We start from the raw sequence: 25826 nt of genomic DNA, 5'->3' as shown, positions 1-25826 counted from the left end.
AAGGGTAATGTGAACGTACCTGCAGAAAGAAAAAAGAAATTTCTGTGGTTGCTGAATCAGACTCCAAGCTTCAACTTTGTTACTTGCTTGGCAGACTTCTAATGAGAACAAGATGATTATTTTTTTTAAACATTGATGGCATATAACATTATATGTGTCCCTAATATGAATTGTTTGTTCAACAATACACAGTAGATATGTCTAGGCACAAATGTCTAGGCACATACACTATTAGCTTTTCTGTGGTAAATAAGAATGTATGTATTTTAGTTATGAAAAAAAAAAATAATTAAAGATGTCTCCAAATGCATGCTTGTTAGATGGCAACCTACCTTACAAAGACTTTGCTTTCAGTGTGCGGTTGTTGTGGTTTAGCCCCAGCAGGAAACGAAGCACCACAGAGTTGCTCACTCACTCTTCTCAAGTGGATGAGAGAATTGGAAAGGTAAAAGTGTGAGACCTCATGGGTTGAGAAAAAGACAGTTTAACAAGTAAAGCAAAAGTTGTGTGCACAAGCAGAGCCAAACAAGGAGTTCGTTTGCTGCTTCCCATCAGCACGTAGGTGTTCAGTCACTTCCATGAAGGCAGGGCTCATCACGTGTAACAGTTTCTTGGGAAGACAAAGGCCATTGGTCTGAATGTCCCCCCTTCCTCCTTCTTTACCCTAAATTTATTGCTGAGCATGGCACCACATGGTGTGGGACATCCCTGGGCCAGCTGTCCTGGCTGTCTCATTGCAGCTCCTGGTGCACCCCCTGCCTCCTTGCTGCCAGGGCAGTGTGAGAAGCTGCAAAGTCCTTGGCTCCACCCAAGCACTGCTCTGCAACAACCAAAAATGCGTGCTATCGCTGCTATTTTAATCAAAAATCCAAAACAAAGCATCACACAAGCCTCTACAAAGAAAATTACCTGTATCCCAGCTAAAATCATGACAAGTTTACAGGTCAAGTATGAACTTTTAATGTGAGAATACTGTGCTCTTAAGTCACACCACCAGTTTTTCTGCAGTTTGGTGAATCCCCTAAATAATTTCGGCATGCCTGGAGGTCACCATACAGCCGAGGCCACGCTGACTGCTTTGGCTGTGCTCCACCTCAGCGAAAAATAAGATTGTGACACAGGGACAGTAGAATTGGTAGTATGAACTCTAGAATTCGTGAAGGGAGGAACTGCTTCCCCCTGCTCTATGGCTTGGTACAGGCACGAAGCCCCCCACCCCAGGAAGAAGCGGTCAGGGAGCGACAACAACAAGCGCTGGGAAACAGAAGCGGTTTATTGAGCTGCTGGCTGATTAACGCCGCCGGCGGCCATTTCAGGTCAGGGAACCCTCCGCCTTACTGCGCATGCGCCGCCGAAGTTAGGGCAGCAGGGGCGTGCGGCTGCCAGCCACATATACGCCCCGCCACCACCGCGCATGCGCGTTGACACCATCGGCCTCACCTCCCTACGCCATCCCAGCGCCGCTTCCGCCTCGCGGGCCAATCAGCGGCGCCGCTTCCGCCCGGCGGGCCAATCAGCGGCGCCCACGACCCTCCCCGCCGGAGCCGGAGCCGCGAGGCCGGGGCTCCGCCGCCAGTGTCGCGGCGGGCGTGGGGCGGCCATGGTGTGCGCCGCCGCCTCGGCCGGGCGGCTGGGCCCCGCGCTGCCCTTCCTCATCGTGCTCCTCGACCTGCAGTACCACGGTGAGCGCCCGGCGGGCGGCGGGCTGGGCCGCCTGCCTTATCGGCCGGCCTCTTCTGTCAGATAACTAGTGACGGGACCAGAGGGAGCGGCCTCGGGTTGCGCCAGGGGAGGTTCAGGCTGGAAGTGAGGAGACATTTCTTCTCAGAAGGAGCGGTCAGGCGTTGGGACGGGTTGCCCAGGGAGGTGGTGGGGTCACCGTCCCTGCGGGTGTTTAAGGAAAGGTTGGACGTGGCGCTTAGGGACGTGGTTTAGTGGGTGACATTGGGGGGGGGGGGGATGGTTGGACCAGGTGATCTTGGAGGTCTCTCCCACCCCTAACGATCCTGTGATCCTCCTCTTGGTGTCCCCATTAGTATCTGAAGCTCGGGGCAGCAGCTTATCTGCATCTCCCGTGGCCTCGTTTACTTTCAGAGTATGCCGTCAGCCACACCTGTGCAGGCAAACCTGCGTTCACAGGCACTTGCTAACTTCTTAACTCGGTTATGCAATTGCACGGGCAGTCAGAGTTTAACCTGAGAAACGTTTTCATGCCACTGGTGGCAGACTGACGTGGAACTGAAGCTGTCAATATTCAGAATTAAATCTCCAGACTGACCTTTACACTAAAAATTCATTACTAAAGTACTAATTGCATCAACTGGCCAAAAGGCAACGTGATCGTAGTGTAGCAAAGACACTCAGTAGCCCAAGACTATATGCTGTGGTGTTGAATTGCTTTTTTTGGATGTCTGTTCTGGTGAAGTCAGAGGAGAAACGCTGTTGTCAAAGATTATGGCTGTTGAGGATTTTTCATTTCGTGTTGCCAACCTATTTCAAGTATACAGGTCAATGGCTATGTGGAATACTAAAGTCATGTTACTAGTTTGGGGTGTGTTTTCTTAACATCCACTTAGTAGAGATGTTTTAGAGTGAAGTACTAAGATAAGGTCCAAAACCATAACCTGTCATTTACAGAACTTACTTATGTTTTAGTTCATGAGTTCATTTTCCAGAAAATGTACTGAAGGGGTTTAGGGATTTTATGCTACTTCAAATACGTTTTTTCCCCAAAATATCACTGGTCTTTGAATTCAAATGCATTAATACTTGCATTTACATTTGCATCCTGCTGTCTTGATTGTAGAAGCCTGCCTTGTGCCATCTGATTCATGGATCAGTGACAGTCAGCCTGTATTACCTTCGTACCTTACAGTTAATATCTGTGAACGTGAGTTGTATCTGGCTAGTAAATGAGTTCAGTCGGAAATGTTTTGGGATACGTGGTGTCGTGGGAAGTTGCAGTTCATCCCTTCCTGTCCTGTTTCCTGAATCCTTTCCCCTTGAGCACCCTGACTTCTGCCAAAGAGCTCCCGTTTGGCACAGGTTGCCTCTTGGGAACATTTCCCCTTCGTGGCTGCTCACCCACGCAAACGGAGGCAAAAAGAGGCAACTGGGGAGGATAGAGAAATATTGTTCCTCTTTCCCTTCTCCACCCTGAAGGAAAGGTAGTAAGGAGAGTAAGAAGAAACGAGTTCTAAGTATATGGCGCTCGTTTCATTGCTGTCAGCCCACCAGCCTCCTCACACCTATCCCATATGTTTCTGCCCTGAATTTGGGAAGTTTTTTTTTTGTCTCTCCGCAAGTTTTGTGAGGAAGAAATGAGTTTTCTCTTGGCTTTTTGGTTTGCCAAGCTTTGTTATATTTATGAACTTTGTTTGCAAACTTAGGGAGTAAAAAATTGCATGGATGGAAATTGGACACACTTCAGCTGGATACGGGGAGGAGGAAGGTTGCTGTGCCCTGAGGCCGCTTGTGAGCTTTTTCGTATCAGCCCTGAAGCTGTGATTGCATGTCCACTTCTTCCTTTGTTCGTTCTTATTGCTGCAAAACATGCCGACACGCTTACAGAAGGGTCATTCTAATCAAAACCATCCCAAAAGCAGGACTGCCTCTTCATGTGACAAAACAATCACTGAACTCCTCTGTTTAAATAAATAAAAAAAAAAGTTCAGATCACTTTTTGATTAAGTTTAGTGGCGTGCACGTTTCTTCTTTGAAGAACGTGACATTGAAAATTGTGTTTCTGGTACCCAGTCTTATTTTCGTAGTCCTGTTACCCAGCTTGGGCATGAAATTAAAAAAAAAAAGTTGAAAATTCTGTAGGGAAAAAGATGAGAATGTACAGATCAGTGTAAAACCTTGAAGCAGTTCTGAAGGTAGAGGGCTTCCTTTCATTAGGGGTGAGACTGATGCTAGAGCTGGGAGTTCGTGTGGTTTGGTAAGCACGTAATAGCAGCAGTTACTGTAATAAATCAGAAATCCGACCAGGAAGCTCTCATTTATTTTAGTGAGTGTATTTAACTGGAAGAACAGGTTGGCTACACCCGTTTATCTTTCCTGTAGGGTGTCAGCCCTGGTACCAGTTGCTATCCGGAGCAGGTTTGTGGACTCCTCTGCCCTTGGGTCAGGGGGTGGGTACCCAAATAGGTTGCACGGCACTCGGTCCCTTAGCGACAGCAGCCCTGGCTCCTGTGTCTGCTGGCAGCCCTCGGATGTCCGCCGAGGGGTGGTTGCTTTAGAGCCGTTGTCTGCCTGCTGCCAAAAAGTAAGTGCTGTGTTTGTGCGAGTGAACAGCCCGGCCGTCAGGTCTGGACATTCCTCAGTAGTGGCGCGTGCCACTCCTCACAGTGACACTGGCTGCTCCTGGAGATCCCTCACTGGGTTGTGATGTTCAGCAGCGGGTGGGGTCAAGCTTTTCCTACTTATTAACCATTAACAGTCACTGTACTCATTTCCTTTATTTGCTGTTGTCGTCTTCTCAGTATTTTCAAGGGAAAAGATCTCTCCTGCCAGATGTGTTGTGTGGCTGCCGTGCCTTACGAACATGACACATAAGCAAGGCGCTGAACGCTGTAGGCACATCCCGTAGTGGAAGCTATTCTTAGAGCAGCGCTGATGTGACTAAATGTGAAACGTGGATGCTCCGTAAGGAACCTGAGATGCTGTGAAACTTGAATGCCGTGTTTTGGTGGTCAGAAGGTGCCTCAGAGTAACCTACAGCCCCCTTCTAGCATCCAGCTCCACATGCACAACTTCTGAGAGACTTTAGATATTCGTATGTGGGGAGGGGCAGGAGGCATGAAGCTCATGGTTTTTTTTTTGTTGTTGTTGTTTCATTTTTGGGGGTAAATTTTGTTATTTCATATTAAATATTTCAGCTTGCTTGTGGTTGACATCTGATTTGTTGCTACTACGCTTCCAAAGCCAGGGAAAATTGGAGTTTTTCCAAGGGCGTGTGTGTTTTTTGTTTGTGCCTTACTGTTTATTTTGGCATTTGAAAAGACATTGGATGACTCAGTGATCAAAGCTTTAAGCTAGAAAAAAAGGCGAAGTGTCCTTTTTTTTTTTTTCCTGTAAATGAAAAATTCACACGAAAGCTACCAAATACTGTGTATGAGAAACTTGTCGAGAAATACTTCTGCAATATTGTCAGCGAAGCTATTTATATTTATTCAGTGTTGTATGCACCCAGAGTGGATTTTAAAATGCATTTTTAATAAGTTCCCCAAATGGACTGTATGATAAGTAATATTACTGTTTTAATTTCCTCTAGTTAAAAAAAAAAAAAAAGGAAACGGGTTTATTTTGTAGTTGTTTCCATTAATTTAAAAAAGGAAATTTGTTTGGTGTTACAGATATAATGCAAACACTTGAATTGAAGCCTTTGAATCTAATTACTTGATTTATCACCAATGTTTTTTTAAGAGGTAGAGCTTTTTTCAGTGGATACAGAGGACATTTTTGTCATTTTTAGCAGAGACAGCTCAATAATTTTCTTACAACGTGGAACTGAAAGTTAGGAACTATATTAAGGAGTGGGAAGGGAAAATAAAAACGAGATCTTGGATGCTGAAAACTCCTGAAATGTTGATGACTTGGTGATCAGGAGTTACTGTTCTTTCATTCCAAATACTACTTTGTTGTTTAATCTCCTCTCAGTGGGAGAAGTTTTGATACGCTTTCTTTTAATGTGTCTGGGTAGTGTAACATTTTCATTCAGACCAAGAACCAACTTCCAAGTGCTACTGAATTTTTGTATTTAATTCGTAGGATCATAGTCCCAACCCCCTGCCGTGGGCAGGGACACCTCCCACCAGACCAGGTTGCCCAAAGCCCCATCCGGCCTGGCCTTGAACACCTCCAGGGATGGGGCATCCACAGCTTCTCTGGGCAACCTGTTCAGTGCCTCACCGCCCTCACAGTGAAGAATTTCTTCCTTACATCCGACCTAAACCTACCCTCTCTCAGTTTAAAACCATTACTCCTTGTCTCATTGCTCCACTCCCTGATGAAGAGTCCCTCTCTAGTTCACTTCTGATGATTTCGGTACAAAACCTGAGTAAAAGAAATTGCTTCCTTGTGATTGTAGTTCATTGCTTTCTAAGGTAGTGTATTTATTTAAAGATTTTAATGTATTGACCTTGCTTAAATTCGTGCATAATGTATGCTGTCAGAAAGCTGTTTATAGCGTGCATGTTTTAAGTCACAAATTGACAAGTTATAGTGAAATTGTTGTGATTTAAAGAATGCTGGAAGCAGTACAAATGAAAAAACACTGTTGCTGACTTAATGTATGTACAGCATGGGCTTAAAATCAGGGGTTCCCTTCTTGACAGCCTTCTTTCCCTGGTGGTTGAACAGCAGCAGCTCATCAGTTTTGAGCTAAAAACCTGCCCCTTCTAAAACACACCACTCAAGTACAAATTTCACATTACTAGTTAAATGGAAAGAGAATAATTGTTTATATCAAAACTTGCTCTCTGGAAACATTTTGCCTTGGAAATAATAAAGATGAGACAAAAATGCAGTAGATAAGCCAAGCCCTGAAGTGGCCAACAGCTCTCAGTAGAGTCGTCAGGTATCAGTAGGGTCATGGAGTTTTGCTCTGACCTCCTTTTGGGGAGGGGATGGCATGCTGAGAGTTCCTTAGGCTGCAGGTTGTTGTGTGGGAAGACATCACCTGTGCTTCTCTATCACTACCAATGTTTGTACGTTGTGTTATCGTTGTATTTATTTGGTATAATAAACTGGCCATTCAGAGCGTTATTCTTGTTTTCCTTCAAGGAGCTGAATGTGGAATAAATGCTGAAGTAGAAAAACAACTTGAAATGGGAAAGAAGTTATTGGCTGCTGGACAGCTAGCAGATGCTTTGTCTCACTTCCATGCGGCTATAGGTATGTAATTGAAGAAAGTGACATTTGCAGTGAAACGTTTCTGGCTTATTTATGTATTTATGCTAGCGTTTGCTTCATTACGTAGCCTGCTTTTGTGCAAGTCCATGAGTCACCAAAGTTGGGGCACCTTCTTGCAGCTGCTTGGTCTTTAGCAGGAGCCAGCAGAGCTGCCGTAGAATATTTATGCTTTGGTTTTAATAAAAGAGGCTGTTAAATGAACTGCATGATATGTGAACACGCTGAGTCGCTGCTGTTCTGCGAGCTAGTTATATGGCAGCAATTATATTTGACCGACTGTAGCACCATTTGATGAGGTGCTCCCTGTATCTAATCCCGTCGAGATCAGAATTTATCTTTGGTTTTGAAAGGCTGGATTTATCCATTCTTTCTTCTTCAACACCTTAAAATAAAACAAAGCACACAACCTCGGCAGTAAAAATAGTCTCACTTTCTTTTTTCGGTCTTGCAGTGGGTAGTATCACAATGGAAACGATGCTACAAGCTTGATACGTTGGACGGGTAGCGAAGGGTATATTAAATGTCTCCCACTCTTACACTCGGCAAGTGAGCGAGTTCCTATTCTGGTGTTCTGCATTTGCGGCCATCTGGGAAGTTAAATGCTACGTGTATAAATTTTCAAGGAAGTTTGATGGTTCAAGTCCTTGAATTGAAACACAGAGGCAGACAGCACCGGTAAAGAGCAGTGTCCATTAACACTGCAGTTCTTCAATTACCCGTTTTTGTTGGTGGTGCTTTGGTGTTTTGTTGTTCAGCTTGCCGGACGTGGTTATAACGCGTGTGTATACAAGTGCAGCGTTTTCCCCGTGAGAATAGTAACGCCGGGTTGTTACGCAGTAATGAGTTGTACTGCTGAGACACCTCTATTTATGCCTTGGTCTGAAAATAAAATGTAATTGAAATACTGCTGGTTCCGAGCTATCAGTGTTTTCTCCTTGTTTTATAAGCTCCTCCTCTGCAAGGAGAGTGGAGGGAGCCTCTTTTGCCGTGCCCTGGAAGAACCTCCCTCTGTGGAGCTGCTCTCTTCATCCTCTTGCCGCTCGTGTTGCTGCCAAAGTGCTCCCGTGGGATCTGAGCAGAGCTAATGTTAGCAGCGTGGTTTATTCCTTTATTATTGGTTGGGAAGCTTTAACTTGGATTTGCTGAGCAGCCCAGTTCAGTGGGTGGCCATGCCAGTGCTGGTGGTGTCGCCGAGGGGGAAGTGGGGCAACAAGGTGCCCGCAAGGAATGAAATCCTCTGCCTGGCTAGCTGTGCTCGAGCAGCTGGCAGAAAGCAGAACTGCGGCACGACCACATCCGTTGTTAGCTTCCTGGGATTTTTAGTTGGATGTTGTTCTGAGCCCGACAGCCTGAACCTTCGTCACACGTCTTTCCTCTCCGTGTCTTGCCTTTCTGAAAGGAGTTTGAGCAGGATTTGCCTGCTGTGCTTGTAGAGGAGGGGAGAAGAAATTTCTCTAATCCTTTTTTGCCTATACTGTGCTAGCATAAAAAGTGAGGTAAACGGGACCCCTTGTCTCACCTCAGCCAGCCTGTTTTTCTTTTTTACTAACATATCTAATATTAAAGAAAGATACCGTCCCTTTCTTCTTTTCAGTTTTATTTTTAACTCTTCAGTTCTGTCTAGTTGGTGGCACCTCTGTGAGGTTTACCTCTCTGGGTAAATGCTGATTGACGTTCATTGCTGCTACTTCTGACTGTCAGAAGGATGATTATCTGATGCTGAAATGTGCTTTCTGGGTTAGCTCTTTGCCATCTTCTTTCTTCCTCTGTGTAGGAATAACGTTCCTTAACTTCATCTTTTGATTTGTTGTACTCTGCGCATTGAGTTATGTGCAATAAGACTTAACACTAAGTTGTTTCCTTTTCTTAAAGGTAGTAATATTTGAATTTACACGAGGGTTACAGAAATCAAGTACAAGGTGCATACAACATGGAGGTTGTTATTCAATAGTATCCTAATATCCAGTGCTAGACATCAATATTTCCACAGCCAAGGGATTGCAGAGGAAGAATGCAGATAGTTTTTTCCAGAGAGATTTAACCTAGCGTTTTGGTGTTGGAGGTGGCCAGCTATGAAGCTGTTTACCTGCCTTAAGATTTATGGCAACACTTTTTTGTTTCGTTTATTTTAAAGTTGAGCTTCAGTCCCAGATGAGGTGTGGAAGAGACGTCCTTGTTTTGTTCCTCAGATGTGGATGTTTTTGTCTACAAATTCTGGATTTTCATACGTATAATTAATTGGACAGTAAATTGTCTGTCTTGCACGGCGTATGGTTGTGTGGGAGCTCTAAATTGCCTTTTCCTGAGAGCCAAGAGTAACTGCTGTCTGCTTCTTTGAAATGCTTTGTAGAGAAGAATATTAAGAAATAAACCGTTTTCAGAAGCTTATGTTCCCCTCCTGTAGGGGTATCCATATTTGTGGTAGGCTTAGAGTGTTAAAATTGGAGGATCTTGGAAGTCTGAGCAGCAGACACCATGAAATGTGGTGGCCTTGGAGTTAGCCTGCAGGTTTTGATATAGTACCTGTTTTTGTCCCCCATTAGGAGGGGGTGTTGGTGCCCACTTTAATATTAGGAAGAAGTTGCTGCTGTCTAAATGGATGATAGGAAGGGTTTGTTCATCTGTAATGACATTGGACTAACATATTGCTCGTTTGGGGATTATTTGTTTGCATCCTGTGTGATGGACAGGGGCTGGGAAGGAGAATAACGAATTAACCTGCTTTCAAAGGCAGGCCTGCACTCTGAGATAAAGGGTAAGTACGTAGGGACTGGTTTTTTTTCCTGCACAAGGCTAAAAAAGATGTACATATTTAATCTTCCAAAGTCTTAATTATTAGCAATGTACTGTGCTTCTGTAATCTTCATTGTTAAATAATTAAACCGCATTACAAATTGCTTAGAACAAATGTTTCAGTGATAAATGCAATTTTTGTTTTCCAGTGGCTTAAAACTCAGGTAATATGTTTTTAGTCGTTGAAGTTTAGCTGTACCCAAAGGTTCAGTTGCTCTGAGATAGTGTTCTGATTACTGTTCATTCGCTTGCAGAGGGAGACTCTGATAACTACATTGCTTATTACAGAAGAGCCACAGTGTATTTAGCCATGGGGAAATCTAAAGCAGCGATTCGCGATTTAAGTAAAGTGGTGGAATTAAAGCAGGACTTCACATCCGTAAGTATTACTGGAATTGGAAACTGTTCAAGTGTATTAGAAAATACTTCAAAGGAGGTTGTTTTCCAGGTTTTGCTAAACAGAAATAGAAAATACATTATCACTCAAAACTTTAAATAGGATAAAATAATGGCAGTGGGGTATGTGCTAGAATTTGCAAGTATTGTGACTCTATGGTCTAGATAGCTCCTCTGGTAACTTATGGTTTTATTAAGTGCACGTTCCTCATGGGCTTGTACCAAATGCCTTCCTTCTCTGTCAGGCCATGCAGGGGGAGAGAGAGCAGATGCCTCTGTTTTCTGCCCTCCTGACCAGCAGCTGAGGTGAGGCCTCTCTTTTCCATGGGAGCTGTCCTAGTCTCACTGCCTTCCTGTGGGGCTGTTGCAAGTTCTGACCTAGCTTTTGCTCACTTGTGCTTACTGTGTGGGGAGAGACTGCCTCACTAGTTGGAGACTGCTGGAGCCCTCTCCATCTCATTCTCTCATCTCTGTTTCCCATGTCCTATATAGCTTATAGTAAAGGAGCAAACGCTAAACTCCTTGTGTGCAAATGCTCACCCTAAATCAAAATCTTACAAATCATTAGCTTGTCATATTACATAGCTTCTATTATTCGAAAAGTTTAATGAGAGAACCCAATTTGAGAATTTTTAAAATAATTTTTTTAAATCTGACTGCATATAGTCAGGACAGTGGAGTAAGGTAAACATTCACTTTGTTTTGTGCAGCTTTTCAAAGGAGTTCTCAATTATGTTTAGGATTACAGTTGTTTATAAAATATTATGTCTATACTTTGGTCCTCAATTATGGTGTAAAGTAATTCTTTACTGTCAGAGGCCTCTTAAGAACGTTACGAAGACAAAGAACAGGTGGTGGTATTTCTTATTTAGCTTGTTAGCTGAAAAATGAAAATGAAACATTTTGTTCTGCTAAAGGAAACAAGTAAATTTTCATAATTTCCTGAGGACCCATGTGTGAATTGAAAGAAACTGTCTTCTATTTAATTTCAGGCAAGATTACAGCGAGGACACTTACTGCTCAAGCAAGGAAAATTTGATGAAGCGGAGGATGACTTTAAAAACGTGGTAAGTTCTCCAACTTACCTGAATTGAAGAACCGTTTCCGTTTTTACGGTTGGCTTCTGAGCTCTGATGCTCTAGAGGATGTGTGTGTATACCAAAGTTCAAGTCTTCCCTGTCCTTTAAAGGTGTTGTGGTTAGGCCACTTTGTATGAACAAATGATAAAGTTGGACTGGAGAAGTGAAGTTGAAATAAGAAGGCATTGCGTGAAGTAGCACAGCACTCTGTAAAGTCTTGGTTTTGTGTGTGTGCCTAACACTTTGTGATCTCTCCCTGATGACACCTGTGCTAGAGAGCAGTCTTGGTTCAGAAAGGTGACATGGGATTCAGTACATAATTGAACTGATTTACATCACCATTTTCAGGTGACAATGGGAAATGACTGCAGGCCGCATGGATCAGGCTCTCTTTCCACTGATTGCAGAGGGATCCTGGCCTCTTAGTTTAGTCACTGTGATGCTAAAATCATTTAATTCAGTGGCATATATCTGCATCTCTTACCTGTGAAGGAGTTCTCTAGCCTTTGTGAAAGCGCTGAAAATACTTTCTCTCCGTTATCAAAAAGTGCTTTGAGTTACCCTGCAAGTACAGTTGGCTATTACTCACCTAAAACTCACATGGGTTGTTTTTTGTTTCTGTGGGTATTTTACATGTTATTTCAGCCTCGCGCTGCAAAAATAAACTCTGGAACAAAATCAACTTCATCCTCAGATAATATGTGGAGCTCATTTTCCTCACAAATTTTCTATAAGCAGGAGGATAAATAAGATTGATTCTTGTATTTGTTTTCTCTTCAGTATTTGCTAGTTTGAACAGCTTGCCTGTCCTTTATACCAAAATAAATAGAATTTACAAGTGTAACTGATGTTGTCTTGTTGGCTTTCTTTGTCGTGTGTGATGGAGAAAGCAGTTCTGCGTTGCACGTTAGAGCTGCTTAATGGAAATGTTACTCGTGAGTATGTAAGGCAAAACCAGAACAATTAGTGTACGCTTTGCAGGGCAGCTGGGAGGAGTGACTACTGCAGTTATAAATGCACCAGGCACTCTTGTGTTTGCAGCAAACTGGCGGTGGTTTATTCTGAAATTCACGTAGCAGCATCTCCTCTTGCTGCTGCTACCTCAGAAAGTTTCTCAGGGGTGAGCGTGCGGTCTGCAGCTGCGTGTCTGACTGCAGTGCAGCCCCGCTGTTTGCACTGTGGGAGAATGTCGTTCAGCTCTGATTAACAGAGGACAGTTGCTGCACTAGCAACTACGTGATGTCAGCGTTGGTTCTGAATTTCTGCACCCATCTCTTCACAGCTCTCTGAGTATTGCTCAATACCGCATACGGAAATGCTTCTCCAGTCAACTGTCAAATAGCTTGGCTTTTTTTCCCAAACCAGCTGAAATCCTGAAAAACTAAAATTAGATTGCTGCCTTTGTTCAGTCAAACAGTTTCTGTCTTCAGTTGAGCTTTAAATCTGGAGCAGAACAGAGTTTCTTCTCAGTGGCTAACTTAGATACCATATTGGTCCTAAATTTTAGTGTCAGTTTCCTTGGTTCTGTGAACAATATTGCTTATGCACTTCCTTAGTGATTACAGCAAGTGGTGTGTTACAGTGTGTTCGAGCAAACTAAGATGATATTAAAGCAATCCTTTGTAATAGATAATTCCTTCCACCATATGAATAAATTAAAGTTGTCTTGGGTATCTTGGCTCCGAAGTAGAATACTTATTTCCTTGGAGGACTAGTAAGAAATATCCCTTGCTTGCTTCTAAATCTTTCAGATAGACAATCTGGTTGTTCTCAGAGTTCTTCTGTGTGCAAAATACCTAGTTCATTTTGACAATGTGTTTACATTTCACTATGAAATTGTTTAATCTCAGAACGTGAGGAAATCAGTCATAATACTGTGAAGCCTATTAATGTTCTGTGTTTGTGTCATTCTTTATGTATACATAAGAGGATGGGAGAAAAGGAGGAAGGCTGTTAGAGATGAAGTGGTTTTTAAATGATTTTAAGACTTGGACATTTTAAGACTCTGTATCTTAGCTACCAAAAGCAACAGAGGAGAGGTAAACAGTAGTCGCTAAGAAACTTTGACTGGGATCATAAATCAGTTGTCAAGAACCTCAAAGGAGTAAGTTGTAGGCTGAAATCAAAATTCTTTCTACTTCTGGGCAAATGTGACCCAAAGAAGTGCTAGTGGGGTCTCAATAGCTTTTAGACTAGAATTCAGTTTTGGTCTTGAATGCCTAAAATTGTATGTTTTACCTGTGAACTGGGTATATAATCTCAGATTCTGCTCTTTGGCTACGAATGTAGAAGATCTGAATAGCTTTCCAGCATTTTAATTTGTTGGCTGCATATCTACCAAGTTAGTTGGTAGTCATTCAGGGTAAGCACGCAGTACAGCAGCAAATGAAGGTGTCCAAACCTGGATTTAATTTGCAGTGCGACTTTGGCTATCCTACATTTGTTGTACATATGCTTGAAGTCTGCAAACAGTCACAGTAGCCATGTCGTGGTCTGGTCGAATATTTCAGCAAGCAGAAGTTGAATATCATGTAAAGATGGTGAGAAGGTGCTGTATTTCAAACTATCCCTCTTCTTCACTGCAAGGGAAGTCTTAATTTGGAGAAAAATACCTGCTTTCTTTACTGCAGGACATTAATGTAGATGGTTGAGGACATTATATGTTTATAAAAATGAACCAGAGGGAGGTAAATATGATAGGTTTTTACCTTCAGTGTTATTTTTTTCCTGAGAAAAGAGTTTTGTGGGTGAGAGAGGCTTTCTTCTGGTGAAGCCAGCCTTCTTTGAAGTAGATTGTATTCCCTTGGATGACAATAGATGTTACATAGATCTCATAGATCTCATGATTTCACTGACTTTTGTTTGATGGTCAGCTGTTGATTTTAAGGCAGGGGATCAGATTTTTAAAATGTTCCCTACTTTTGAGTTGGAGAAACCAGGTCGAGGTGTAGAAACTAAGGAGAGTGGTTTTAGATGAACTGCTCAAAGACAGGCATGTAGAAGCAAGACAGTTTCTATTTCCCTGTATGATGTTTGCATTAAAAGTCAGCGTTGCTTTCCCTGCCTACCAGAAGTTGCAAGCTGAAATGAGCTATTTTCTCATAGCATATATCAGAAGTTTGTCAAATCCCAGTGGAAGTGCTGAAATGGCTTTTTTCTTCCTGTCCTTCCTTCATTCTTGCTTGGAGTTGTGCTCCTTGAAAGAGATGTCTGAGCACTAAGACAGAGTAAGAAAATGTCAGAGCAGGGTGACAGGTAAACTTCCCAGCTTGTAGCAGCGACAGTTCTGTGTATATCTTAAAAGAATCATTGAAAACATTCTGCCAGTAAAATAGTAAACCTATCCTTTAACGTGTACTTGTGGAAAGAAAAAAAAACACCTTTAAATTCTTTCTACGCAGTTTTAGACTATGTAGGAAAGTTTCCTGAGGACCCTAAGCCTCTTCAAAGTTACGTGGTTGCTGAGCAGAGCAGTTCTTCTCTTCGGATGTTTCTACCCGAGACAGGGCTGGCTGGCTGAGGAGCATTCGTGGCAGTGGGAATGCCTGGCTGGAGGGGTGGGTGTGCCACTTCCAGGAGCTGAGCCTCCTGGGACCCCAGCCTTAGGGCCATCCTTTCACAGGTTGCTTTTGTTTTTCATTTTTCCACACCGTACTTCCCTGTTTGCTGAAGTTAATCACTGGGTTTGGATAGAGGGGGTGATTCAGGCTTATCCCTCGATGCGTTAAGCAACACCACGTTTAGAGAAACACTTCCTTTTGGCCAACAGTTGCACCAAGCCGATGGGGTTCCTACAAGCACCAGGCTTTTTTTGTATAGCCATACAGGATCTTCTTGCTCTTTAGAAAAGTGGCTTTCCCCTTATAACTCAGCTATCAGTATGGAAATCTAACGCCTAGAGGGTAATAAAACTCTTAACGCATGTCAACAGAAGGGTCTAATTCTTGTCTTCAGAGTGCCCAGGATGAAACAGGGATAAAGCAGAAGTCCTTGGGTGACTTCAGAAAGTTATTCTTCACAGTGTACAAATAGTATTTGTTTATCCACTCCAATTTTGGTTAAATGCTCATGTGCGTTAGTATCAAGTTCCTTCTGTTCTGGTGAGTAGTTTCCAAGTAATAGCAGTAGGCAGGGTGGGTTTGCAGCACGTCAACACTCAAATCTAAGGCCTCAGTCTCTGAAAACCCTGGAATATTTATCTTAAATCATGATTTTTCAGTGAAAATAAAGGAATAATGCTATACTTTGGTTCATGAAGGCCTTCTGAAAAGGATACAAAAGTGACTGAAGTCATGGCTGCCCTTTGTGTGTGCGTTGTAATAGTTTGTGGCCCTGCTTATGTCCTAGAGAATGACAAGCATCCGAGTTACTGTGTAGGAGATACAAAAACTGGAAGGATTTTTAGAACAGAACTTCTACCTAGTGTGGAAAGTGTGAAAGGGAAAAAGTTGTCATATTTATTACAGTCAGTCAAGAAAAAAAAGCGGGATTTGAAATGTTCACAGTTGCATTTTGTTGCAATAAATACTCCAAACTGAGGTGCCCTAAATATGCTTCCAAGGGAGGCAGAATTGCACAGACACTTGAAACCTGGAAACTGAAGTTTCCACTTGCAGTTCCACTAGATGTCAGCCAAAACTAAGTGACTGAGCACTGCATTTTTGCAGATCCTTGTTTTCTAATCTACTGAAGCCTGTGGTTGTTGCAAAATGTACTGAACAACACTTTTCTGTGGGTGGTTGGCCAGCATTTTGGATATACGTGAAGGAGACCATCTTATGGCACTGTAACTTAACCTGATCAGAGTAAGTTACCCAGCACAAGTTTGAGTATTTGAATTTCTCTTAAGCAGATTACATTAGCAGTAGATTGTTTCCACACATGTTCCTCTGTGGTAATATGATCATCTGTAGCTTCCTGGGTAAAGAGTAAAAGGTATTTAAATACTTACTGCCTTTTTCCGTCTGTCTAACATCATAAATGTTACCTAATGCATTGCTCTGCCAGCACAGAACTTCCCCGTCTCTTCTTTAGTGCGGGGACGTCTTGAACTTCGATAAAACAAATGGAAGAGGTTCCTGCCTCCCCCCAAAAAGTTTTTCACAAGCCTACTCAATTTGCTTTCATTGCTGGTGTAGTCACAAGCACAGAAAAACAAGAAAAATGCTGGGGTTGATGAACTGAATTCCTGATACGTTTTTCCCTGCTCTCCTGGGTACAGCAAGGTAATATTGCCAAGTTTTGAGTCAAATCCTTGAGACTAAGTTCAGTGGAAGCCAGACTCCTCGCTGATAGTGAAGAAGAGAGAGAGGCACACATTGCAAATGCTTTTAAAGTTTGGCTTGATAAATCACGTGCGGCTGATGTTTTTGTTTAATCTCCCTCACCTAGGGGCAAAAGGCAGGTTTTCTTTGCCCTACGATGTTTCTCCCCTCTACTGAGGTTAGACAATAAAATAAAGCAGCACCTATAGTGGTAAATCTGTAATAGAGAATTACTGACAATATCAAAGCCATTCCCATATGCTGGCCTCTGTTTTCTCTAACGGAATTAGTTGCAAGTTGATTTTTTTTTGGTAGTGAGCGAAAGCTGCTGTAACAGATGGCTGATGCTTGTTGCTGCAACTTAAACTGCAACTAATTTAGCATTCCCTTCCAAATGCAGTAAACCTCCAAGACTGCAAAGGATGCTGTGTTCTGGAACATCTTCACCGCTAGCAGCGTGCTCATCCAGCTGCCCTGTGCAGAGCAGAGCTTTGAGTTTGTGTGGGATGATGAAGGATGCAGAGGAGTGATTGAAACATGATTTGTTATGTAACAGTGGTGTAACAGTCTTCTGATCGCTGGGCAAAAGGAGCGGAAAAACTTGGAAAGTAAAGCAAAATGACAGTATCAAGCAACTGCATTACATTTCCAGCTTTTTCTCTTGGAGCTTAATGAAGAGGCCTTTTTTTTAAGCTGTAAATAACATTACTGATTAAAACATCATAATACGCTATACACTCAGAAGCTCTTAATAATTAACTGTTGTCATGATACATGGAACACAATAACTTAATGGCTTAGTTTTGAATGATAGCTTGAGAGGTTTCCCTTTGCTGTGACGTGCCAGTTTGTACTACCTAAAATTATCTCAGATGTTTCACTCAAATGGTTTCTATTACAATTTGATTTGTCTGTATGATTGTAAAATTGCTTTTCATATTCCACTGATGATGTGCTCCAAATAAATTACAAGAAACATCATGCGTCTAAGGAGTGCAGTTATCATGAGATAAGTTGAAATGGAAAAAGCTCGTCTGTAGAAAAAGCTCTAATTTTTGAAAGAAGAAAATGCTGAGAAATCAAGGGAGAAAGTTAAGCCAGTCAGCTGGAACTAAAGAGGTCAGAACTTGGGAGAGGTTTGTGTTCTTGGAACTTTTTAAATTGCAGATGCAGAAATTTGCCTCTATTGCAAGCTCCAGATTTGAGGGAGAATGAGGATGCACAACGGCAAGGGTTTATAGGCAGAATTCCTCTTCTAACCAGAAGAAAAGCTTTTTGAAACACATATTAAGACTCAACTTACAAAGAACAAAACTCTTTGATCACATCCCTCTCTCTTGCTGAGGTGGGGGGGGGGTAAAGGATTTTCAGGTCAAAGTACAACTTGATTTCTGCCAGAGTAAAATGAAACAACTTCATAAAGGGTCAGAAAGACTTCAAATGAAGAATCGAAGACAGAGGTGAGACCTGGTCATGCTTTTCATGTTGCGTTAAGGCTTTTCTCTTTCATATGCTTAGGTATGAGAATTGAGAAATTTTGTTAAAGGAGTTCTGAGGGCTGATGTTGAATTACGTTAGAGACTGAAGCACAAAACGTGAGCATTTGAAGAACTTACTGATTAGAAGAAGGGAAGGAGCGGCTTCAAGATAAAGGAGGAGAGAAGTAGTACTGGATGACTTTGAGGACTTGGCAATTTTAGTTGACAGTCTGTGTATAAAATACAAGATAGTGCGAGTTTTGATTAAAACAAAAATAAAAATACAAACAAAATCATGTCCTACTGATTCATCCCTCCGAAAACTCAGGAAGTCATAATGATCTGCTACAAGCATGAAGCTAGTGCTTTATTCAAACTACACTAATTGTACAAATGACTTCCTGGCTTTGCAAGGAGATGGACGGCATTCTTCCTGGCCCTTAGGTGTCGTTCTGGGAGGTGGTAGAGTTGCTGTGAGAGGGTCTTTTTGGTTTATTTCTCTGAAAATACAAAGCTGCCAATACAAAGCTGCCTAAACAAGTGAATGCAAATACAATGTAACCCCTTTTACTTGGTCGGAAGGAGGAATTAGAGGCTTTAGACAAAGCCTTTGGTTCGTATGTGTAAAACTACACGTGAAGTGAAGCGTATGAGTTCCCAGCTGATCCCAGTGAGCCTTTCTGCCACCTGAAGCCTTGCTGCTGTAGCCACTCTTTCTGGGAAAATGTAAGAAACAGCCTCACAGTGATGCTATCTGTGAATGGGCTCAAGTTGCGCCAGGGGAGGTTTAGGTTGGATATTAGGAAGAACTTCTTTACTGAAAGGGTTGTTAGGCATTGGAATGGGCTGCCCAGGGAAGTGGTTGAGTCACCGTCCCTGGAGGTCTTCAAAAGACGTGTAGGTGCAGAGCTTAGTGATATGGTTTAGTGGAGGACTTGTTAGTGCTAGGACAGAGGTTGGACTCGGTGATCTTGGAGGTCTCTTCCAACCTAGATGATCCTGTGATTCTGTGTTGCTGTTGTTTCTGTGTGTTGTGCTTAAAATGAGATCTGTGACTATACCACGTGGATGTACTTCCCACTGGTGCTGAGGAACCTCGTGTTTAATAACTGTCTGCAGGGAGTTAATTAACTAGGCTACAGCTGAGAAGCCCCTGACTTCCTGTGGTCCAGGAGAGGAATTGTTGTGTATGATGTGTCCAATGGTGAGGGAGCAAGCAGGGTGAGGGGAGGAATTAAGAGCTCTCGAACTTCGGACATCTTGTGTGAAAGCTAAAAATGTCTTTCCGGAATTCAGAGTTGGAAACACTTCTGGAATTTTAAAACTCATTTTTACTTTATTTGCAGCTTTAGTCAGTTCTCCGTGGTACGATTACTAATGGGACAAAAAGAGATTCTGGAACAAGCAGTTCAGTCTCTCTTCTTGTTAATGTTTGCAGCTCAAATCCAATCCCAGCAATAATGAGGAGAAAGAAGCCCAGACTCAGCTGACAAAATCTGATGAGCTACAGCGCCTGCATTCACAAGCATTATCTGCCTACCAGCAAGAGGATTATGAAGCCGCGATCTCTCTTCTTGATGAAATCTTGGCAGTAAGTGTGAAGTAAAATGATACAGTGAAAGGGGAGTAAGAGCTCCTGTCTGACGTGCATTTTTGTTCAATAACTTCTTCACTAATGTGCAAACACATGGCGTAATTGGCTTAGTTTTGCTGAGCACCACGAATCCATGCTGAGGCCGGAGAGTGGAGAATGCTGAGCGAGCACTAGCTGCTGCAACAACAACAAAAATCGTTGTTATGGTTAAAGATAAGACTTCAACCAAGCTTTTGTTGTGGGGTAACTTTCTGATCATCCTCTGCTTTTTCCACAGTTCAGTATTCCTGAGGGAGCTGGGGGAAGGGGGAGTTGTTCTCCAACCAGGGAAGTTTTGCCATGTGCAGGAGGCATGGCTGTTTCTCATCCAGATTTTTTCTTTGCTAATATGTAGGCAGTTTGTATGTGCTGAATGTGAAACTATATAAATGGTAGTTCATCACTGTGAAGCAGGTACTTTCTTGTCTTGAGAAAACGAAGTAACAAAAGATCAAGAACACCACCAAGTTAAAAATGTGTATAGCTATATTCTCAGCTTGTTCCTTAGGCACCTGTATTTGTTGTTAAATCCCAATCAGTAAAGGTACCCCGACTAGTCTACATGGAATAACTCAGTCATGGGGGTGTTTTGTGTGTCGCATAGAAATATATTAAAAGACAGTTAACTGCTGTGGTGCTTTACATGCACGTTAACATTGTTGATTTGGAATTTACAACATTCTAGCTTTTGGTGAAGAAACTGCCAAAGTGTGGGAGTTTGTTTGTGGGGAGGAAGTTATGGAAAAACAGAGAAACCTTGTTCTCTAAAACTGTGGTTTAAAAACAAATAAGGCCCAGAAGAAATTCTGTAAAATGAATTATAATAGGCAGTTCCTTATAAGTAATTATCCTTGCCATGAGTAAATATCCTTGCCATTGTTACCTCTGTATAAATCTTCAAAATCCAGACACTGAGGTCAAATCTTGCTTTGCTGAAATTTACTCACATGCTTCTTTCTAGAGGACAACTGACAGCTGGGTCCTTGCTGTTCATTTACTCCTGTTCTTTTGGGAAGATATAATAATTTATGGTTCTGGTATCCTTCCCTGGAGGCTTAGCAGACTGTCTCTGTTTAACCAGTGCCAGTAGATTTAATTCATCTTCCCGCATGAGCTCATTGAATCACTTACAAATTTTTCAGGCCTTTGTTTTCTGTTTGGGCAGGTGCATCACAGCATCCACCAGGAAGCAGAGATGCTAATTTCATGCGCTCTGCATGCAGCTCGAACCTTATGCTATTGCAGTTGGCAGAATGAAGTTTAATGGGATTTTTGTGTTGTTGGGGAGGAACAGAAGTGAAGTGTTATGGACCAAAGTCAAGCTTTAATTTTGATTTCTCAAGGTTTGTGTTTGGGATGCAGAGCTACGGGAACTTCGAGCTGAGTGTTATATAAAGGAAGGGGAGCCAAGCAAAGCCATTAGTGACTTGAAAGCTGCTGCCAAATTAAAGAACGATAACACTGAAGCCTTCTATAAAATAAGCAGGATATATTATCAGCTTGGGGACCATGAATTATCACTCAGGTAATCTCACTGTTTGCTGTAGTTATAAGAATTGAGACAAAATGGGCTGATGTAGGTCATGATAAACCATGAAATATATGTTGTCTGTTTCTTTGGATGAAGTAGAAACTCTGGTCTGGACCTGATAAGGGAAACTCCTTTCCAGAAGCTAAGAACTGTGAAGACATCATGTTTATTCTTGGCAGACCAGCCATCAATGCTGCCTGAGCAATTTTTATTCTTGTTTTGATGCCATAGTGTAGAAACATCAGAGTTGCTTACATTTGTTGCTGTTGTTATATTCCTCTGTCCTGGAAGAAAGTGCTTCACTAAACTTGGAGACTCGTATTTTTAAACCTTGAACCTCCATTCAAGTTAAGTTCACAGTGAAAACAAAAAACTGGTTACCCAGGCCAAACTGTTAACTTCCTATTCCTTGTGCTCAGATGGACAAATGATAGAATTCTACTTTTCACACATAAGTGGCTTCTGTGATCTCAGATGCATTTATTGCATCTTCAGACTCCTTCCAATACCATTCTGGACCAGAATCCTTTCAGTAAGGCATGAGGCTGAAAAAGACTTGGGCTGTTTTCAGCCCAAGTTTGTTTCTTTTCTTGGCAGCATATGACAAAGGATGGAAACTGCATGTGTGAATATAGTAACGCAAATAGATCTTACATCTGGCAAAAAAAATATTTTTGCATGTTCAGCATGGTAAACACCAAATAACTGACTTGTTCTTCCCTGATACTATTTTTTGAGTCATAAGATGTACTAGTTCAGTAGCTCTTGAATTTGCTGTGTGATTAATCTTGTCTTTCCTTCCAATTTCTTTCTCTTCCCATAACAAGCTTAATGATTTTCACATAAGGGGTTTCATCCGTGCTTAGGAACAAAATAAGTTTTTTTGATCTTGTTCTGAGACTAACACTGTGGTTGTGCTGTGATGACTGATACATTTTTAATGTATAATTATGTATATGTATTAGTTATACATAATTTTTATTCATTTGTGACTGGATTCTGGAGGTTTTTTGGTTGTTTAAGACCTTTTTAAAAGATATGGGTCTTAATCAGAGTCTCCTTAAACGGTCTTCACAGTGAGAAGTCTTGCTCAGGTTTGGCAGATACTCTATCAAGTGGAGCTTTGGGCCTTACCTGTGTTTTGTCTGTTCCAGGCAGCATAAAACATGCTTACACCTTAGATATAATTTCTAATATCCCTAAGTTAAACACAAAGGAAAACTACAATTGTCTGCTAACTGCTGAATACAATGAATTTTCCAGAGTGTATTTTTCTACTGCTATTTTATTCAGTTACTAATGTAACTTCAGTTTGGTTGAAACCAAATAACTAATGTAATTTCAATTTTGGCATATTTAGCAATAAAAATAATTAAAAACAAACAAAAAAGCAAATATCCCTGTATTTTCTGGAGGACTTGTTTCACTCATTTCAATTTTTGAATGAATGGAGAGAGAGTTTAAAGAAGTCAGCTGTTGTTTTGGACAGGTTATAGATGCTGCGTTGTGTCTCTAGATGAAATCCTATAACGTGTGGTGTTTTCTCTTACTTCCTTCTCCCTGTGAAAAGTGAAGTCCGGGAGTGCCTGAAACTTGACCAAGACCATAAGCAATGTTTCTCTCTCTATAAACAAGTAAAGAAACTCAATAAGCAGATTGAGTCAGCAGAAGAATTCATCAGAGAAGGCAGGTAAGTGTTCATTGTTGTATGTTAAAAAAAAAAAAAAAATGACTACCAAGGCACCAACTAATTATTGACTGAGGAGCTGATTAAGTAATGCTTTTTGCATCTGTCGGTTGAAGTGGACAACTGAGCACAGCTCTCAAATTACAGTTAAAATAAATATCGACTCGTAGTCAATTCTGAATCCTTTTTGATACCACTGTCTTCTCTTTGCATACTTACTTTATAGAGCAGGTATTAAGACCAAGGTAGGGATAATATTTGTTAACTCTCAGGTATTGTAGGACCTAGTCTTGAGACTAAAGACACCAAGCACTCCTGCAGTGCCTTGAAAGCTAAAGTAGATCTGGCTGATAGGTCTTTTTTTATGTACCTTGCATAATGCTTCTCTATTCTGTTACTTCTTGCTTCATTTCAGTTTTACACATTCCCAAGTGTGCAACATCCAACTGTAAGAAGCCCTAGCAAGTGATTAAACATTGTCAGGGTGGCTCTTTAAAAGGAAGTGCATCAGGGAAAGTGAATCAGCAGAACTGAAGGCTGTTTTATTAAGTCAGCAGTCCACCTGGACTCTTTTCACTTTAGTCTTCTCTTTAATTCAGTATCAGCACATTTTCAGGGACTCTTCTGAGAGCTTGAATTTCTTCTAGCTTGTAGCAGCCCGTGAGTTCAATCACACACTTGCATATCTAGGTGAGCGTTCCAGTCTATTTCTTATTAACTGTAGAACTTGTGTATCTTTAAACCTTCACAGCAAAAATAAATTTTGCTATGTGGCTTGCTGAGAAGAATATAGGGAGGAAACAACTTCCTGGTTCAAACTGGCATAAGGGTTTTTTTGGCACCACAAAAGGCAAATAGTACGGTGCTCGTGCCAAGACAGACTGAGTCCTTCTCGAATATCAAAAATGGAGAAGCTTTTGTTTTTGGACCTGCTGAACAGGATATTGGGCAGGAAACAAATCTAGACACTTTTGTCAGTGCACTCTGTGGGTTGGCAGTCATGGTGTTCTGCAAAAGCCTGCTAGGCATAGTGCCTGCACTTCTGTTTCAAAGCACGGAAGAGGGAACGGGAATATAATTCCTAAAATGGTTGAAAGTTTTTTTCATAATGTTGCCTCACATCATGCCTTTAAGACCAGTATAGCTAAGGTACATTGTTAGAAGGATGGGAAAATCTGAATTTTAAAATTTCAACATCTGTAAGTAAATTGCAGCAGCCCAAAGTAGTTATTACATTTCATAATAGTATGCTCTGTAATTAAAACAGGTATGAAGATGCTATCAATAAATATGACTCTGTTATGAAAACTGAGCCAGATGTCCCAATTTATGCTACACGTGCCAAAGAAAGGATCTGTCACTGTTTGTCAAAGGTAATTCTTGCTTCCACTTGCCTCTCCAAATTTCTTTAAAAGCAAAACAAAAAACTCCACCCATGAGCTTGATTTTACTTTTTCTCCTCTTTAGAATCAGCAGGCTACAGAAGCCATAAAAGTTTGTACAGAAGTTCTGCAACTGGAACCAACCAATGTGAATGCCCTGAAAGACAGAGCAGAAGCTTATTTGCTGGAAGACCTGTACGAAGAAGGTAAAGTTGTATGCATCTTGTTCCTGCATTTTGGTGGGCACTTAAAATGCAGTTAGTGTTTCAAAAATTTTTAACATGCACTTTGATTCTACACTATGTTGTTATCCCTAATCAGCACTGGTAGTAGCACATTTACAAAAATATCTGCTGTTAATTTTGTCTTGATTAGTATAAGTGGTACTTGTTTTAGCTAGTGTTCTTTACAACAGTGGGCTATGTTCAGGATCCTTTATGAGAGCATTCCGCTTATTCAGACTTGAACACTTTTTATGCAAACAGTAGTGTCAGAACTGCATTTATAGATAAAAGGTAATTATGGTTAGGGTCATGTAAGCCCATTTTAGGAGCTTCCTTTTAATGTCCCTAGATGACAGTATGAAACAAGAGTGTCTTACACCCTAGTGTGTGCTCAGGGTAGAGGAGGGGAGGCCATTCTTTCACCTCCGTGGGTCTCTGTAATGCTGCCAAGAGCAGTAAACTGATTCTGTTCTTGAAACTGCATTTCTTGTGCAGGCTTTGTGTAAAACGCATACCGGAGTTTAGTTTGTCATTAGACTGGCGGCAAAACGCCATGTGAAGGAAGAGGTTCCTGTGGAGCTTTGCCTTGCTGGGATGGTGGAGGTGTGCCGACAAGGCTCTGAGCGAATGCTCTCACAGCGCTGGGTGTGGGAAAGCAGCTTTGTAACGCCACGGGCTGGGTGAATGATGAAGGCATTGTCTACACGTAGAAGCCAGTGGCATGAGGAAATCCCAGTTCACAGTTCTGTTTTTGTGTGGTGTAGGGTGTTGGCGCGGAGTTTCAGCCTTCTCTGCATTTCCTCATGGCTGACTGAGAAGGCAACAGAGGCCAGCTGCCTCAGTTGGACTTGCCCTGTACTGTAGCAGGCATCCTTGCTGTTGAAAGTCACCTACATCAACATTATCAGTACTTATTTTCCAAGTGGCAGTGGTTGCGAGTGCCCTTTGAAATCAGAAAGCCCTCTTCCATTTCAGAGAGCACATGAAACATGTGATGGCTTTTCTTTTTCCTGCCCCCAGCTCTGTAGATATCCTGCAGGTCGTGAGACTGAAAGTCAGGTGTAGAGCAGGGAAGCAACAAAGGGGATGAATCTTCGAGTGCTGCCTCCCCAGCACACACCCACATGCCATTGCCCCACATCTTCCAGCCAGCAATGTTGCTGGGGTTGTGCTGGACCTGCTGGCCATTCCTCCCCTCCTGGAAGACCATGGTCCATGGTTACGTGGTCCATATGCAGCCTTGGAAGACGGGGACTGAGTAATTGGTGTCTCTGAGTACACCATTATGTTCTTATGTAGCTTCCTTAAGAGCACTAAGTGCTCATGTACTATAAAAATCTTCAAAATTTAATTTAGTGAATCTCATTTCCACGAGAAACCAGGCTTAAGAAAGAGACTTGAGCAATCTGTCTGTTCCTGCGCTCACTCATGCAGCAGTTTTGGA

General features: G+C 42.0%; 1 protein-coding gene across 1 annotated transcript in view; it reads left to right on the top strand.

Moving 5' to 3' along the window:
* Positions 1 to 1502: 1502 nt before the first annotated feature.
* DNAJC3 (DnaJ heat shock protein family (Hsp40) member C3) overlaps positions 1503 to 25826 on the top strand; it is a 31200-nt gene continuing 6876 nt past the window's right edge. The window contains exons 1-9 of the mRNA XM_035557128.1: positions 1503 to 1682; positions 6787 to 6897; positions 9963 to 10087; positions 11097 to 11171; positions 19364 to 19516; positions 20902 to 21083; positions 22660 to 22779; positions 24044 to 24149; positions 24244 to 24364. Of these exons, the coding sequence (XP_035413021.1) occupies positions 1601 to 1682; positions 6787 to 6897; positions 9963 to 10087; positions 11097 to 11171; positions 19364 to 19516; positions 20902 to 21083; positions 22660 to 22779; positions 24044 to 24149; positions 24244 to 24364 (1075 nt within the window). The 5' untranslated portion in view covers positions 1503 to 1600. The remainder of the gene's footprint in view (positions 1683 to 6786; positions 6898 to 9962; positions 10088 to 11096; positions 11172 to 19363; positions 19517 to 20901; positions 21084 to 22659; positions 22780 to 24043; positions 24150 to 24243; positions 24365 to 25826) is intronic.

Source organism: Cygnus atratus, chromosome 1 (assembly GCF_013377495.2).
Source record: "Cygnus atratus isolate AKBS03 ecotype Queensland, Australia chromosome 1, CAtr_DNAZoo_HiC_assembly, whole genome shotgun sequence".
In the NCBI taxonomy this organism is placed as follows: Eukaryota; Metazoa; Chordata; class Aves; order Anseriformes; family Anatidae; genus Cygnus; species Cygnus atratus.
Note: the sequence above shows the minus strand (reverse complement) of the source record. Positions and strands in the feature narration are given on the sequence as shown.